General features: G+C 43.6%; 1 protein-coding gene across 3 annotated transcripts in view; it reads right to left on the bottom strand.

The window, feature by feature from the left end:
- Positions 1-4731: 4731 nt before the first annotated feature.
- Positions 4732-15333, bottom strand: part of MAN1C1 (mannosidase alpha class 1C member 1) — an 88572-nt gene continuing 77970 nt past the window's right edge. For 2 of the 3 annotated variants that reach the window (XM_043532439.1, XM_037881822.2), the window contains exons 8-12: positions 11797-11912; positions 11444-11663; positions 7128-7300; positions 6138-6253; positions 4732-5677 (exon numbers count right to left, since the gene is read on the bottom strand). In XM_043532439.1, coding sequence (XP_043388374.1) covers positions 5554-5677; positions 6138-6253; positions 7128-7300; positions 11444-11663; positions 11797-11912 — 749 coding nt within the window. In that variant the 3' untranslated portion in view covers positions 4732-5553. Of the gene's footprint in view, positions 5678-6137; positions 6254-7127; positions 7301-11443; positions 11664-11796; positions 11913-15333 lie in introns of those variants that run through there. The other variant, XM_043532438.1, reaches the window with a different exon arrangement.

Genomic DNA, 15333 nt, shown 5'->3' with positions numbered 1-15333 from the left:
TAGGCCTCAACTGGAGTATTGTGTCCAACTGGGTGCCATGTTTCAGGAAAGATGTGGACAAATTGGAGAAAGCCCAGAGAAGAGCAACAAAAATGATTAAAGGTCTAGAAAACATGACCTATGAGGGAAGATTGAAAAAACTGGGTTTGTTTAGTCTGGAGAAGAGAAGACTGGGGGGGGCGGGGGGGGAAGAGCCTGGAACGGGACGACATGATAGTTTTCAAGGACATAAACGGTTGTTACAAGGAGGAGGGAGAAAAATTGTTCTTCTTAATTTCTGAGGATGGAAGAAGAAGCAATGGGCTTAAATTTTAGGTTGGACATTAGGGAGAACTTCCTAACTGTCAGGGTGGTTAAGCACTGGAATAAATTGCCTAGGAAGGCTGTGGAATCTCCACCATTGGAGATTTTTAAGGGAGGTTAGACTAACACCTGTCAGGGATGGTCTAGATAATACTAAGTCCTGCTTTAAGTGCAGGGGACTCGACTAGATGACCTCTCGAGGTCCCTTCCAGTCCTGTGATTCTATGATTTTTCAGTGTTCTCTGGTGAATTAATACAGAGATCCAATACCCACCATCTGTAACATCTTAAGCTTTAAAACAGTGGAGGCAAAAACTCAATCTATCAAACCTGAAAAAAATCAACAGATTATACAGAAAAAATAAAAGACTGCCAGGATTTGGAATTCAATAACCAATTCTGCTGAAAGCCTTCCAAGGAAATGTAATAATGCTTGAAAAATGAAATGTCGGTTACAAGAAACTACATTTGTTTTTTGAATAGCTTTTTCTTATCTCTTTCTGTGGTTTATGTAAAAGTCAGGCAACAATCGACAGCCATTCTGCAAGCATTCATTTCTCAATAGTGAAGTTAATTTATACTGGGCAGTACAGCTTACAGTTATTGGGAGTCTCATTTGTCTGAAACTTCCTGCTATATAAAATAGGGTCACGTCTTCCAGCCGTGATGATTAGTGTGATCTTCACAAATCTTGATTATGTGAGTTTATTCAGTGGTCCCCAATGCATTCAGACAACCAAGGTTGTACCATATTTCTTAATCAAATATGTAAAAAATCAGAAACCCCAAATGGGTGAAATTCTGGCCCCACTGAATTCTATAGCAAAATTCCCATTGCCACCAATGGGTCCAGGATTCACAGATTACAAGGCCAAACAGGACCACTGTAATTGTCTTGTCTGACCTCCTGTATAACAAAAGCCATAGGACTTCCCTGAATTAATTCCTCTTTGAGCTAGAACATCAAACTTTTAGAAAACCATACAAACTTGGTTTAAAAATTTCCAGCGGTAGAAAATCCACCCCCCCCCCTCGTTAGTAAGTTGTTCCAATGGTTAATTACCCTCATTGTTAAAAATGTGTGTCTTATTTTACCCCATTCCTGCGAGTGAAGTTGCTGAGCAAGACAAAGGTATAATCTCTTCCCCGACGTGTTTCCCGGTATGTTTAGAACTGAAAACAATTCAAATGAATCATTATTGCTTTTTTTGCTTAAACATATGTAAACAAAAGGGTTCCTCTTCTACATCAACACAAACAGGATACAAATCCTACAAACAAAACACATATTAAAAAGAAATTCTCTTCTCAAAGTGGAAATAGATTTGCTAGGCACAGCATCTGAAACCCAAAGGGAAAAATTCCCCTTCCTCAAGCAAAACGACCGCTGAAGTCAGAGTTCTGCCTGAATAAACACTGCCAAATGAGAGCCAAAGGGTACTGAGAAAAGTGAACCCAGAGACATCTAAGGCCCCAATCCTTCAGAGATCTCTGTATTGCGGTAGTGTCGAGAAACCCCACTCACGGACCACGACCCCATTGTCCTAGGCGCTGTACAAACAAAACAAAAAGACAGTCTCAGCCCCAAAGAACTTAGGATCTTAATGCACGTTCTTAACATTATTCATGGGAGTTGTCCCATTGACTTCCAAGAGACTGTTCACTTGCCTAAAGTTAAGCAAAAGTACAAGTGTTTGCAAGACTGTGGGCTAATCATTAGAAGGTTTTAGATACAGACATTTGCACGAATACTTTTCTTTGGGACTGGTATTGAGCAGCAGTCAGGTCACCTCGTTAAGGAAACATCAATAAACTTTACATTTACAGGCATGCCGGGTGGCTAACGGAAAGATCATTATTTTTGATGCAGCTGTTGAATTTCAGGAGGGAAAAATCTTTTATCCAGAAGTCTTTTTGACCTAAGAAGTATCATTTATTTTTACTACAACATCTAAACACTTGTGCAGAAAGGAAATGGGGTTTGTGCTTTGGGAAAGGAAAATAACAAGAACAAAATCAAACTAGACAATCTGAATGAAATGCCAAGACTGTGTTAACGGGAGTTGGAAGGACACTTTTTAAGACCTTGCCAGACAGAGTTTTGGTTACTCATGACATTTCTTAATCTGCTGCAAAAATTCTCTTGGGGTAAGCTTACTTCCCAGTATCAAAATCCCTCAGATAAAATGACACACTCCCAAGACTCTTATTTACCAATAATCATCCCTCTGGGCCAAGCTTACCATCCAGTATCTTTACCCCTGGGATAAAGGGCAAGTTCTCATATGACAATCTTCTTTCCCTTTGCGACGTCAACAGGCATAGATTTAAAAGCATATTTTTCTTTCCCAAGTTGCTGAAGAAACCAATCAGCATTTCACAATATGAGAGAGGAACGTGTCTAATGCAAAGTACCAGCAGCTTCTGAATGATCCAGAGCTGCAGGGGCAAGGTTGTCGATGAAACAAATAAATCAACTGAACAACTGAAGGGGAAGATGCACAGCTAGGACCAGCTACTAGAGAGGAACAAACAATCAAGGATGTGAGTGAGCACAAGGTCCAATTCTGCAAAGTGCTGATCATGCCAAGTTCTCGATCAATGGAATTTGAGGGCACTCAGCCTCTTCCAGGATCAGGCCCATAACAGAGCCCAGAATTATTCTGAAGCAGAGGATCTGTGATTCTCAGAGCTGGATTCTGGTACCCTGAATCATAGAATATCAGGGTTGGAAGGGACCTCAGGAGGTCGTCTAGTCCAACCCCCTGCTCAAAGCAGGACCAATCCCCAACTAAATCATCCCAGCCAGGGCTTTGTCAAGCCTGACCTTAAAAACCTCTAAGGAAGGAGATTCCACCAACTCCCTAGGTAACCCATGCCATGGTAAACCCATTCCTAGGTAACCCATCGTGTTGAAGGACTTTGCATGGGCTGTCCTACTGAAAGTCAATGGGACAACCTACAAAGTAAGGTACTTCTCAGTGCCAAAAACAGTATGAGAATCTGGGGCTCAATTTTCTGGGGGGAGGGATAGCTCAGTGGTTTGAGCATTGGCCTGCTAAACCCAGGGTTGTGAGTTCAATCGTTGAGGGGACCATAGAATCATAGAATATCAGGGTTGGAAGGGTCTTTAGGAGGTCATCTAGTCCAATCCCCTGCTCAAAGCAGGACCGATCCCCAATTAAATCATCCCAGCCAGAGCTTTGTCAAGCCTGACCTTAAAAACTTCTAAGGAAGGAGATTCCACCACCTCCCTAGGTAACGCATTCCAGTGTTTCACCACCCTCCTAGTGAAAAAGTTTTTCCTAATATCCAACCTAAATCTCCTGCACTGCAACTTGAGACCATTACTCCTTGTTTTGTCATCTGCTACCACTGAGAACAGTCTAGAGCCATCCTCTTTGGAACCCCCTTTCAGGTAGTTGAAAGCAGCTATCAAATCCCCCCTCATTCTTCTCTTCCGTAGACTAAACATCCCCAGTTCCCTCAGCCTCTCCTTATAACTCATTTGTTCCAGTCCCCCAATCATTTTTGTTGCCCTCTGCTGGACTCTTTCCAATTTTTCCACATCCTTCTTGTAGTGTGGGGCCCAAAACTGGACACAGTACTCCAGATGAGGCCTCACCAGTGTTGAATAGAGGGGAACGATCACGTCCCTCGATCTGCTGGCAATGCCCCTACTTATACATCCCAAAATGCCATTGGCCTTCTTGGCAACAAGGGCACACTGTTGACTCATATCCAGCTTCTCGTCGACTGTAACCCCTAGGTCCTTTTCTGCAGAACTGCTGCCGAGCCATTCGGTCTCTAGTCTGTAGCGGTGCATTGGATTCTTCCGTCCTAAGTGCAGGACTCTGTACTTGTCCTTGTTGAACCTCATCAGATTTCTTTTGGCCCAATCCTCCAATTTGTCTAGGTCCCTCTGTATCCTATCCCTACCCTCCAGCGTATCTACCTCTCCTCCCAGTTTAGTGTCGTCTGCAAAGTTGCTGAGGGTGCAATCCACACCATCCTCCAGATCATTTATGAAGATATTGAACAAAACCGGCCCCAGGACCGACCCTTGGGGCACTCCACTTGATACCGGCTGCCAACTAGACATTTAGGGATTTGGGGCAAAAACTGGGGATTGGTCCTGCTTTGAGCAGGGGGTTGGACTAGATGACCTCCTGAAGTCCCTTCCAAGCCAGATATTCTATGATTCTCCCCTCCTTTTTCTCTCCTGTAACTTCATCCCGGAGATAATTACAATATAATGAGGAAGAAACTTGGATGGGGATTTTTTTTTGGGGGGGGGGGGGGGGGGGGGGGGGGGGGGCTAGGAAATAAGACATTTAATTGAGTTCTTGTTACCTCACAGTTGAACAATGAATCAGCATATTAGGAGAGTTGAAGCAGGTTGGAATTATTGACTATACACTTGCTCGATTATTCTTGAAATAAACATTTATTGTCAATTATTCTCAAAATCAACCGTTATTGTCAGCTATTCATTCCAAGGATAATACAGCAAGTCTTTGACAGTTATGGATAGCTGGTAATGTCGGATCAACCAATTATGCTACTTATTTTACAAGACCTTTTATTCTATTTCACAGATTTGACTATTACAGCAGTGCAATTTATTACAAGTGACTCATAACATTTAGTTCCAAATAAAAGTAGAAAACCACAAAGGTTATAAAGGAAAGTTACATGTGATGCAATGTCCTGTAAATGTGGGTTTAAGAGCACAGGAAAAAATATATAAAAATACATTTGGGTCAAGAATTTTGCAGACAGTTTTTGTTTCAGTTACAATGTTGACACCACTTAGAAAGCACTGTACATTGAAACCTGTACTTAGAAATATGATAAAATTCAACTGTATATAAAAGGCAACAATCAAAAAGAAAAATGAAAGGAAGAACAAGGGGGAAAAAGTCTATTGTATGGCAAACTTCCAATCCTTTGGCCACTAGAAAGCAAAGTCAGTGGATTTCATATAAATTCTCTGTATAAAGGAATGTCCATGATCTGTTAATAATATGGCCCAGAATCAACATCTTGTCACCAGGCTAACAGATCTCCTCATAGAGGAAAAGAAGGTGCTTATGTCACAGTTTATTCTCCCCAATATAATACTGTCCGGAATTGGACTAGTGCCCCAAAATACCATTTTAGGAACATTGCCAATTCCTTTAATGGAAAGGAAATGCAGTAACCCGCTAGAGAGTGCCGCCGAAGTAGGGCGCTTGAGTAACAGCATCATTATTGCACGCTTGCTTTAGCTTTAAGGTTCGTGTGGTTCACCGGCAGTGGGTGGGCTTCCGTGTTGAATACCCAGTCTTCCAGAGACAGCACATCATCGTCACAGAACAGAAGATAGAGGTACCTGGAGCCACGTGGCAGGAAGAGAGAAAAGAGAACCGGGTAGATTGGATTACAGAAAGACTCTAATGGAATTCCCAGTGTACATATAAGGCCAGATCCTCAGGGCAGTAAATGGCGTAGCTCGATATCCTCAGAGCCAAGTTGATTTAAATTGATTTAGCTGAGAATCTGGCCAAAACTCCTGTTAAATACAGTGCACAAGCTGAAAATGACAGAGCACCTGGGAAATTACAGAAATGTATCCCCAGACCTGTTCACCTCTCTTTATGTAACTGTTCTGCAGAAGAGACACAAAAAGCCTGCTGTAGCCCACTATCTTCCACAGTTTGCTCTGCAGGGAATCCAACGCTTTCTAAGATGAAGCTATTGTATATTTTGCATGAAGACGACCCACACCAGAAAGACTTTTATGCCCAGAGAGGAGATTTATTCTGAAAGCTTTCTCAGGATGCTAGACTTACTTTAATGTCTCTGCCAGAAAAAAACTCTGTTGCATGTTGTCATGGCTTGGGGTGGTGGTATAAACATCTCGGATCCCGGAGAAGCCTGCTTCTACTCTACAATATTTTTCCAGTGCCTGAGAAAAGAAAAGAAATCTCAGCGACACACAGCTACATGGAGTAATCCGTTAATCAGCATCAGCTGTGTTACAAATCAGATTCAGGTTTTATAGCAGCTTCACTCTCACTGAAGAGTTTGATCGTTACCCAACAGTCCAGGAAAGATGCTAGTTCTAATGACAACAGCTGGAAAAAGGTAACAATGTAAGCTTATTGATTGCTTGGTGTTGATGGTACCCCCATATCAACAACAGGTGTCAAATAGTGACTCTTCCAAGGCACTTTATGAATGACTGAATGCTGCCACTGAAATGCAACCACCTCTGGGGCACAGAGGAGCAGCCCTGTGCACATCACATTAGAAAACAGTGATGGAGTGAGAACACATTCTAGCCGGGAAGTCTTTATGGGATCTTTTGTGTCCTCATAGCACAGGGAAGATCTCGTCTTTTACAGCCTCATTCTGAAGATCCAAACATAATATTTGATGCTCATATCTCTACCTTAATATGAGCAGGGCTGAGTCAACCCTGCAAGAATATGAAATTATGGTTTCACAGAGTCTAGATAATTCCAAATGTGCGGCTCAGTCCACTACATCTGACGTTACTCCATTCATAGCCATTACACTGTCTGAGGTCTGGAGCTCTTTTTCCCTCCAGTCCCTGTAAGGTTTATTGTTATTTTTTTAAACAAAGCCCAGACATTTTCAATGATCAGCAAAGAGACAAAAGCAAACTAGGCTTCTCTTTATATCACTGTGCTGTAGCTAACACACGACAGGGGCTAGTACAATTAAAACTCCGCTTATCCTTTTCCTCCCCTAGAAAAAGATACCTGTAAGAATCCAGGGCTCTGTAATGGTGAATGCTGCGTATTTCGTGATCATACCTTTACAACTTCCCAGCCCCACTGTCTGTATTTCGGATCGTGGGTCAGCCTCCACATATACAGGTAGCTTTCTACCACTTCAGGGCGCAGTATATAATAGCGCTCGCTGAGTCTGGTGGCCACGGCTTCCGCTCCAGAATCAAAGCGAAAAGCTTCGGGGCCAAGCTTGGTATCTAAGGAAGAGAGAAAAACCCCCACACATAATAATCGCCTTTAAAAATTCATAACCGACGCTAATGGGTTTTATAGGTGGTGGTATGCGGCATTAATACAGCCGAGGCTTGCTATGGGGTGCAACAAACCATCCGTCATGTATAAATTCAGACGTGGTGTAAAACGAGTGCAACTCTGCTGACTCAAAGAATGAGCTTACTTAGCTCTGAATCTGGCCCACCCTGTGCAGTGAAATGTTTGGCTAAATACCAAAAGTAAATTGAAAGCGCTTCTGAAACCAGCAGCCTGGCAACGAGATCAAAGGGTCACATTCAACCCTAGTGTAAGCGTGTGCAAGAAGTCACTGGATTTTTGCCCGGGCTGAATTGGGTCGTAAGACTCCTGATGGAAGCTCTCAGAGACATCTCTCTCACACAGTATTAGGGTCATAAGCCCCTCACCCTTCCACTGCAGTCAACAGGAGTTGAGAGGCGCATGAGCACCATTCTCAGGATCAGGCCCTAGTGAGAAACATCAGCTACAAAGCTCCTACAGCAGAGCCCTGGAAAAGAAAACTCTTCAGAGACAGTCGAGCCATGCTTTTGATACTCCAGTGCTTCTCATGTTTATAGGTTGTCTCAGGTAGGGGTTTCTTGACTTCATGGTCATTGGGCCCAATGGCCCGAACAATCATTAAAGGACAAATGCAAAGTACTCCACTTAGGAAGGAACAATCAACTGCACACGTACAAACTGGGCAATGACTGCCTAGGAAGGAGTGCTGCAGCAAGGGATCTGGGGGTCATAGTGGATCACAAGCTAAATATGAGTCAACAGTGTAACACTGTCACAAAAAAAGCAAACACCATTTTGGGATGTATTAGCAGGAGTGTTGTAAGCAAGACACAAGAAGTAATTCTTCCGCTCTGCTCTGATAAGGCCTCAACTGAAGTATTGTGTCCAGTTCTGGGTGCCACGTTTCAGGAAAGATGTGGACAAACTGGAGAAAGTCCAGAGGAGAGCAGCAAAAATGATTAATTGGTCTAGAAAACATGACCTAGGAGGGAAGATTGAAAAAACTGCATCTGTTTGGTCTGAAGAAGAGGAGACTGAGGGGGGACATGATACCGGTTTTCAAGGACATAAAAAGTTGTTATAAGGAGGAGGACAAAAAATTGTTCTCATTAACCTCTAAGGATAGGACAGGAAGCAATGGGCTTAAATTGGAGCAAGAGAAATGTTTAGTTTGGACATTAGGAAACACTTCTTGCCAGGGTGGTTAGGCCCTGGGACACACTGGCTGGGAGGCTATGGAACCTCTACCACTGGAGGTTTTTAAGAGCAGGTTAGATGTCAGGGATGGTCTAGTTATTACTTAGTCCTGTCTTGAGTGCTGGGGACTGGACTAGATGACTTCTTGAGGTCTCTTCCAGCCCTACAATTCTAAGGGCTTGGCTACACTTACAGATGTAGAACGCTGGGAGTTAAACCAGCCTTCGCAGAGCGCAGCAGGGAAAATGCGCCCGTGCGTTTACACTGTCAGCTGCAAGCGCACCGGCCTGGCCACAGTAGCAGCTCTTGCAACGCCACAGAGAGCAGTGCACTGTGGTAGCTATCCCAGTGTGCAAGTGGCTGCAGCGGGCTTTTCAAATGGGGGGGGGTGTGGAGTGGGACAGGGAGTGTGTTGTGTGTACGTGGGGGGAGAGACAGTGGGTTTGGGGGGCAGACAGTGTGTCAGCATGCTGTCTTCTAAGTTCAGACGGCAGCAGACCCCCCCGTCCCCCGCCCACACACACACACTCACAACAGCAGCATTCCACAGTAATGGCTGCTTTGTCCCGGAGCAGATAAGCAGCCGGCTGTCAGAAACGGAGCTTTCAAAGGGGATATCCACATGCCTGCAGCTGAGTTCAAAACAATGTGAAGAGCGGCCACTTGACTTCAGGGGATTATGGGATGTTTCCGGAGGCCAGTCATAGCACAGTAATGCATCCCCTCGTTCACACTGACGCCCGGGCATTTCAGCCGGGGCGCACCAAGCTTTATGCTTCTTGTGGAGGTGGATTACCAGGAGCACTCCAGCTGCAGAGTCCAGGCGCTCTACGTGCCTTGCCAGTGTGGACAAGTCGTGAGTTAGGGTGCCCGGGGCTGATTTAATCCGCTCTAACTCGCAAGTGTAGCCAAGACCTATATGATTTTATGATCATTTCCGTACAGTCATGAGGGATGTTTTTCAAAAGGATGATCAGAAGTTAGCTGGAACTGTGTCTGCCACCCTTTCCCCTCCTTTAGCTTCTGGTACGTTAACCTTCCTTTTGAAAAGGAGATCGCTATGAAATAGGATGGAGTTACTTTCAATGCTATTTTCTGATTACAAAATAATAAAAAACTACTACTGCTTTGTCCTTCTCAAGTGCCTTCCATGTGAGGATCTCAAAACACTAACACACACTCACAGAACCTCTATGAATTAGAAAATCTAATCACCTGTCACCTCTGTTTTACAGATGGGAAAACTGAGGCCCAGAGGTTGCCTGAGGTCAAACAGAACCAGTGACAGAGTTGGAAACAGAATCCAGATCTCCTGGCTCCATGGCTGGTGCTGTAGCCAAAAGACTATCTTTCGCATACACATTTTGTTTCTTTACACACCTTATGTGCCCTTTACACACCTGGGCCATGTTATAAGAGTGAGAGAACAGGGATCTTACAGCACAAACATCTCGCATTGTTTCCTGAGAACCAGAGAAAAGGTTAAGGGCACAGCCACTGTCTGAAACACAGCGAGCTGGCTGATCTGACAGCAGGGTAGCTGCTAATGGCAGGCTTAGTGCTGTCCTTTTGATGGTGACGGACTCAGCTGAAGGTGAAAAATGGCTCCAGGCAGTTGCAGCCCGCGGGTTGTTAGCTCAGATGGCCTAGCTGCAGTTCTGTAAGCGCTGTGAAAGGAGTTTGAAAATCCAATTCCAGCTTGGCTTGAAGTTTGTTAGAGCTGCTTTCGGCAAATGAACTAGATGCAGCTCATAAATACATGCTTGTTGATGCAGGTAAGACGTGAAACAATCAAAAGGAAGAGTTATCAACGACAGACACATTGCAGGCAAGCCTCCTGGACAGCAGACTGCAACTACACATACTCAGTGTGCTTGACAAATGCTCATAAAGAAAGGAACAAAGTCCAAATAATTACAAGCATGTTGAAGCTGGGTGTGTGTAGAGCTAACCACAGCCCTCGAGTCATCAGCAGAATGTTTTTGGTATTTGATCTTGTCAAATTACACACTATAATAAAACCAATACCTGCCACTTTTACAAATGCTTTTCATCTGTAGATCTCAAAGTGCTTTATAAAGGAGGTGAGTGTCATTATCCACATTTAAGACAAGCACGTCTAGCTTGAACTGTAACTTGCCAAGGGATTGCCGCATTTGTCCTGTTGTTAGCATGGTTAGTCGTTATATGCCTGCACTGAATGCCTTACGTGAAAGCAAATATTCAACACCTTTTGTTTGCGAAGTACACTGTGTCAATGAGAAAGATTTTACTGAATATGGGGAAATATGGAGAGACTCACACAATCTTCTCTTAGGAAGGCTGCAGTAGGGATTTATGGTTTGGGTTCGTTTTAAGAAGGAATAACAGAACTCAATTCCCTGTTTCTAACACCCTACAATGCTCAACTGACCATTTAGCTTGTTTCAGTTGTATATTGTGGGAGAAATTAAAGGCAGATCAGTGCTTTACTCCATTTGTTATGGCAATACCTCAAAGTGCTGATATATAGGAACTCAGATTACTCCTTTTATAGGGAGAAAGCGTGGCTTTGTGATTAGAACACAGGGACCGGGGTTCAGGAGATCTTGGGTCAGTTGCCAGCTCTGCCGCTGGTTTCTTGTATGACTTTGCAAGTCACTCAACCTCTCTGTGGCTCAGTTTCCTCACATTCTCAGGATCTAAAATGGGGATACCAATATTGACTTTTCTCACAGGGGTGCGGCAAGGACAGATGAATGTTAAACGCCCTCTTATTTTGATGGAAGATGCTGCAGAAGTGCCAAAGAATTACCGCAATCCTTTCGCATGCGAGATTCAATTTTTTAGCAGCTGTAAATCCTTACCTACCACAGTAATTTATCAGCAGTACTTTAATCCACAATGTTTACCTGAGCGTGCATAGGATTCATGACACGTGTGAGTAATCTCTGCGGCTAGATCCATATAATGTTGCTTTTTCTCTTCTGCTGCTTGTTCTGCTCCAAGGGCTATCATGCCACCAGAGAAGCAAGCCAAATGGCCCATTTTGTGATCCAAGATGCCACCTCTCCATTCTGCAATGTAGGTCAATCCTCCGGCAGATTTTTTAACCAAATGTTTTTCTATAGCCTAAAATGTATTAAAAATCAATATCTGAACACATCTTGCAGGAAGGAAAAACAAACTGCTTTGACTAACAAAGCATTCTATTGGACAAAATATTCCTTATAAGAAATACAGCTGGAGAAGCAATCGAACTTACCTCTAGTGCATCATTATACATCTTTTTAGCTTCAGTGTCTCTCTTGTCTGACATCAGCCAGGATTTGATCAGATATTCATAAAAGCTGTCCCCAAGGCCCCCAATGGAGACGTGGTCTGCAGTGGTGGAAGCCAACAAGAGACTGCTGCATAACTACCTTTGCACATGATCTACGATACACAGTTGCTTTACCAGACAGAACAATTCCGCCCTTATTAAATAGTTTGACTCAATTCTCCCCCCTTTTTGGTTTCCTGCTGGAGGCTAGCATTACATTTTTTAGAAAATTAAGAAGGAAAGTATAACCATAAGGAAAACATTCTGTCTTTTACCAAGTGCCAGTTGCCCTTAATAAAACTACTCCAAGCTTTTACTTGCCACGGTTAGTTACATGATAAATTGAAGATGCTTCCTGTTTATGAGATAAAAACCATATCCCGGGCTAACAAACTGAGAGCAGACACATACATGGATGGAGCTGCATGTCCACTAAACATCACGGGCCAGATCCTCACAATATTTACGTGCCTGGCTCTCACTGAAAATAATGGGAGTTAGACACCTAACTACCCTTGAGGATGTGGCCCTACCTCTCACTCTTTCCCTCATGGAGAGGGGGTGCAACAAATGGAGGAAGGGGAGAATACGAACTGGATATTGGCATCACAGCAGAAAAAGGCTGATTGGACAGAACTGCCAGCAGAGGGCACCTTGGCTGCTAACGGGGACTGGCGGTTTCTAGTCTCTGCCTGGAGTGTGATACAGCCCGCATGCAGAAGTCCTAGGTTTCTGGTATATTAAAATAAAGCCAGGTGGGGAGATGTGCACTGAATATTTACCTGTGGGGAAATCAGATTTCCAAGGCTGCCTGTTCAGATTGCATAGTGGTATGACCTTACTGAAGAGGAGAATGCTAAGCAATCACTATGGGAAACAGGTCTGACACTGCAGCTGCAGGTTTCTGCCTGGGGAATCAGCGTGGGAAACAGCTGGACACATTTATATCTTTAAATTGCAATGGGGGAAAACCCAACACTCCTTCTTTGAAGCAGCCAAATTCACCCTTCAAATGAGCAAGAAAAAACACTTCTCCTAGCCATTTAAATATGAAACGGACTAGACCTATTCACTAGGGTTACCCACCTACATGTCTGCATGATTTCATTTTAAACGTTAAGTAGATACAGTTGGTTTTTTGGATTAGCTATGCTGTTTTTCCACTTTTCTGTTGTGCATATCAAGTCCTGACGTTTATTTTGAATACTAAATCCTATCCAGAGGCGAGATCAACAACCCCGCATTTGTCTGACCTGAAGAGCAACATCTCTGATAAATTTCAGAGTAGCAGCTGTGTTAGTCTGTATTTGCAAAAAAGAAAAGGAGTACTTGTGGCACCTTAGAGACTAACAAATTTATTTGAGCATAAGCTTTCGTGAGCTACAGCTCACTTCATCAGATGCATTCAGTGATAAAGTATGTGGCCAATGAACCGTAGAATAATCCATGGCAAAACAATGAGATTAGAAACCCGGATTCAGGAAAGAGGATAGAATATTTTACAAATACAGGCTGCAGATTGTCTTTAATGGAAGTGTATGATCCTAGGCGTGTCAGAACAATCACCAAAGCAAGAGCGCTAGGGCAGAATTGTTTTCCACATGTTAAAAGCAAGGCCAGAATTTGCCTCCCAGACCCTCTGTGTAAACAAGTCATTAATTTCATCAGGAAGGCTGTGCCTTAATTTTCAAAAGGTAACTAGTGCAGCTAGCAGAGTTCCAGCATTCCTTCTCATTGGGGTGGTCTGACAATTTGCTCTGGTCATGGTTACACCTTTTAGGGAAAACATGACAATTCTACGAAAAAGGGCTGATCGCAAACAGTTTTAACAAAGAGAAAGAAAATGAGAGACTGGCACCTATGACAGTCCCTGTGGCAGGCAACAGCTACAGTTTCTCTCTACCTTGGCATCTGCCACCAGCTGACTCCTAGGTTCACCAGAGGGTTCCTAGGCTGAGCAGTCTCTTAGCTCCCTGGATATCAGATTCGGATCACGAGGCCAGCTTACATGCTACTGCCATAAGAAGTTTGAGGTGCCACCAAGCCTGCTCCTGGCTTAGCCAACTGGTGAATTTTAATCTAGTCCTGTGGCATCAACTATGCCTCCATCTCACTCCAAACCATCTAAATGGGCAGTTATTAACCAGTGTGGTGCCCCAGCAAACCTCTGGGGATCCCTACAAGCATCACAAAAGGTGGGAGCAGAATGGTTAAAATGGATTAAATTAGTGGATTTAAATGGAACTGAATTGGTGGCCAAAATGGATGAACACTGAATACCCAGAAGGTATTCTATACACTTCAATCTAGTCGCTTACAATTAGAAGAATACGGACACAGCTCTTTGGGAAGTGATGCATTAGCAACAAGTTATCAGAATGAAAGACTGACAAAGGTGAGTCACATTATTTCCCCCCCTCTGTGCTGCAAAGGGAAATGTCTGGGGAAATGTACCATGCTGATGCAAACGGTAATGACCTAAAGAAAATACCATCACAAGGATGTAGCACTAGGATGCAAGATTAATTTTTCCAGTGGAAATGTTGCAATAACTCTACAAACACAAATGTGAAGGGACAGGTGAAACCACTTACAAGGGGATGTGGATAATTCAGAAAGTCAATTAATGGGACGAACCGGGGAACTGACTTTCTTCTCATTGAAGTTCTGGTTTACTGGGACAATTGCAATTGTTCAAGATGTTTTGCTGAGACTATTTTCAACACAAGCCTTGTCAATTACTGTTAAGAGGTGTTGCTAGGGCAGTTAAAGGTCATGGATTGATCACAGCTAGTGTTCTCTCACCTGTCTCATACAGAGGCAGGGGTTCTGCACAAATGGGGAGAAGTGGAACAGAGGCGTCAGGATTGATGTACAAACTGGAGAGCAAGATTTTGCCTTTGAACAACAGAACAGATGTTGCCTGGCCTTTTCTCTGGATATTGGAAGGGTGAAGTGGCTTAGGAAGAGGCAGGATCAGAATAAAGACACTGTTCCTACTGTCCTCATGATCCCGCATGTTCCTCCCTCTTGCACACCTGTATTTTCCCCCTGGACCAGTGTCGCATTCCTAATAGCGATGCAAGAGACAGACAGACACATACACGTATCCCACTCATTGTCTCAATAGGAAAATCCAACAGCAAGTACCATAGTAATGGTAATGCGTTTGTGCATGTATGAGACTCGCTAGAGGGATAGTGCGGCAGGGTTCCTTCATTCCTTATATTCCTCATTTTTTTTTCTGGGGAGGATCTCAAACTCCACTCTCTTACTGCTTCTCCAGATGATTTCTTACTTGCTGCATTAAATATAGTAACTATCCAAATCTCTTTGGTCTCATCCTGTAGCTTTCATGTGTAACTCCCAGGGAGGACAATGGGATCACTGAAGTGAGGATGGGGGCCTTAAAGAGACATGCCAACTTTTAATGAATCATGTAGCATAATCCTACCATGTGTACGACTATGGGTCCTAAAC

The sequence above is a fragment of the Chelonia mydas genome, chromosome 19 (genome assembly GCF_015237465.2).
Source record: "Chelonia mydas isolate rCheMyd1 chromosome 19, rCheMyd1.pri.v2, whole genome shotgun sequence".
In the NCBI taxonomy this organism is placed as follows: Eukaryota; Metazoa; Chordata; order Testudines; family Cheloniidae; genus Chelonia; species Chelonia mydas.
This window is presented reverse-complemented; position numbering and strand designations above follow the sequence as displayed.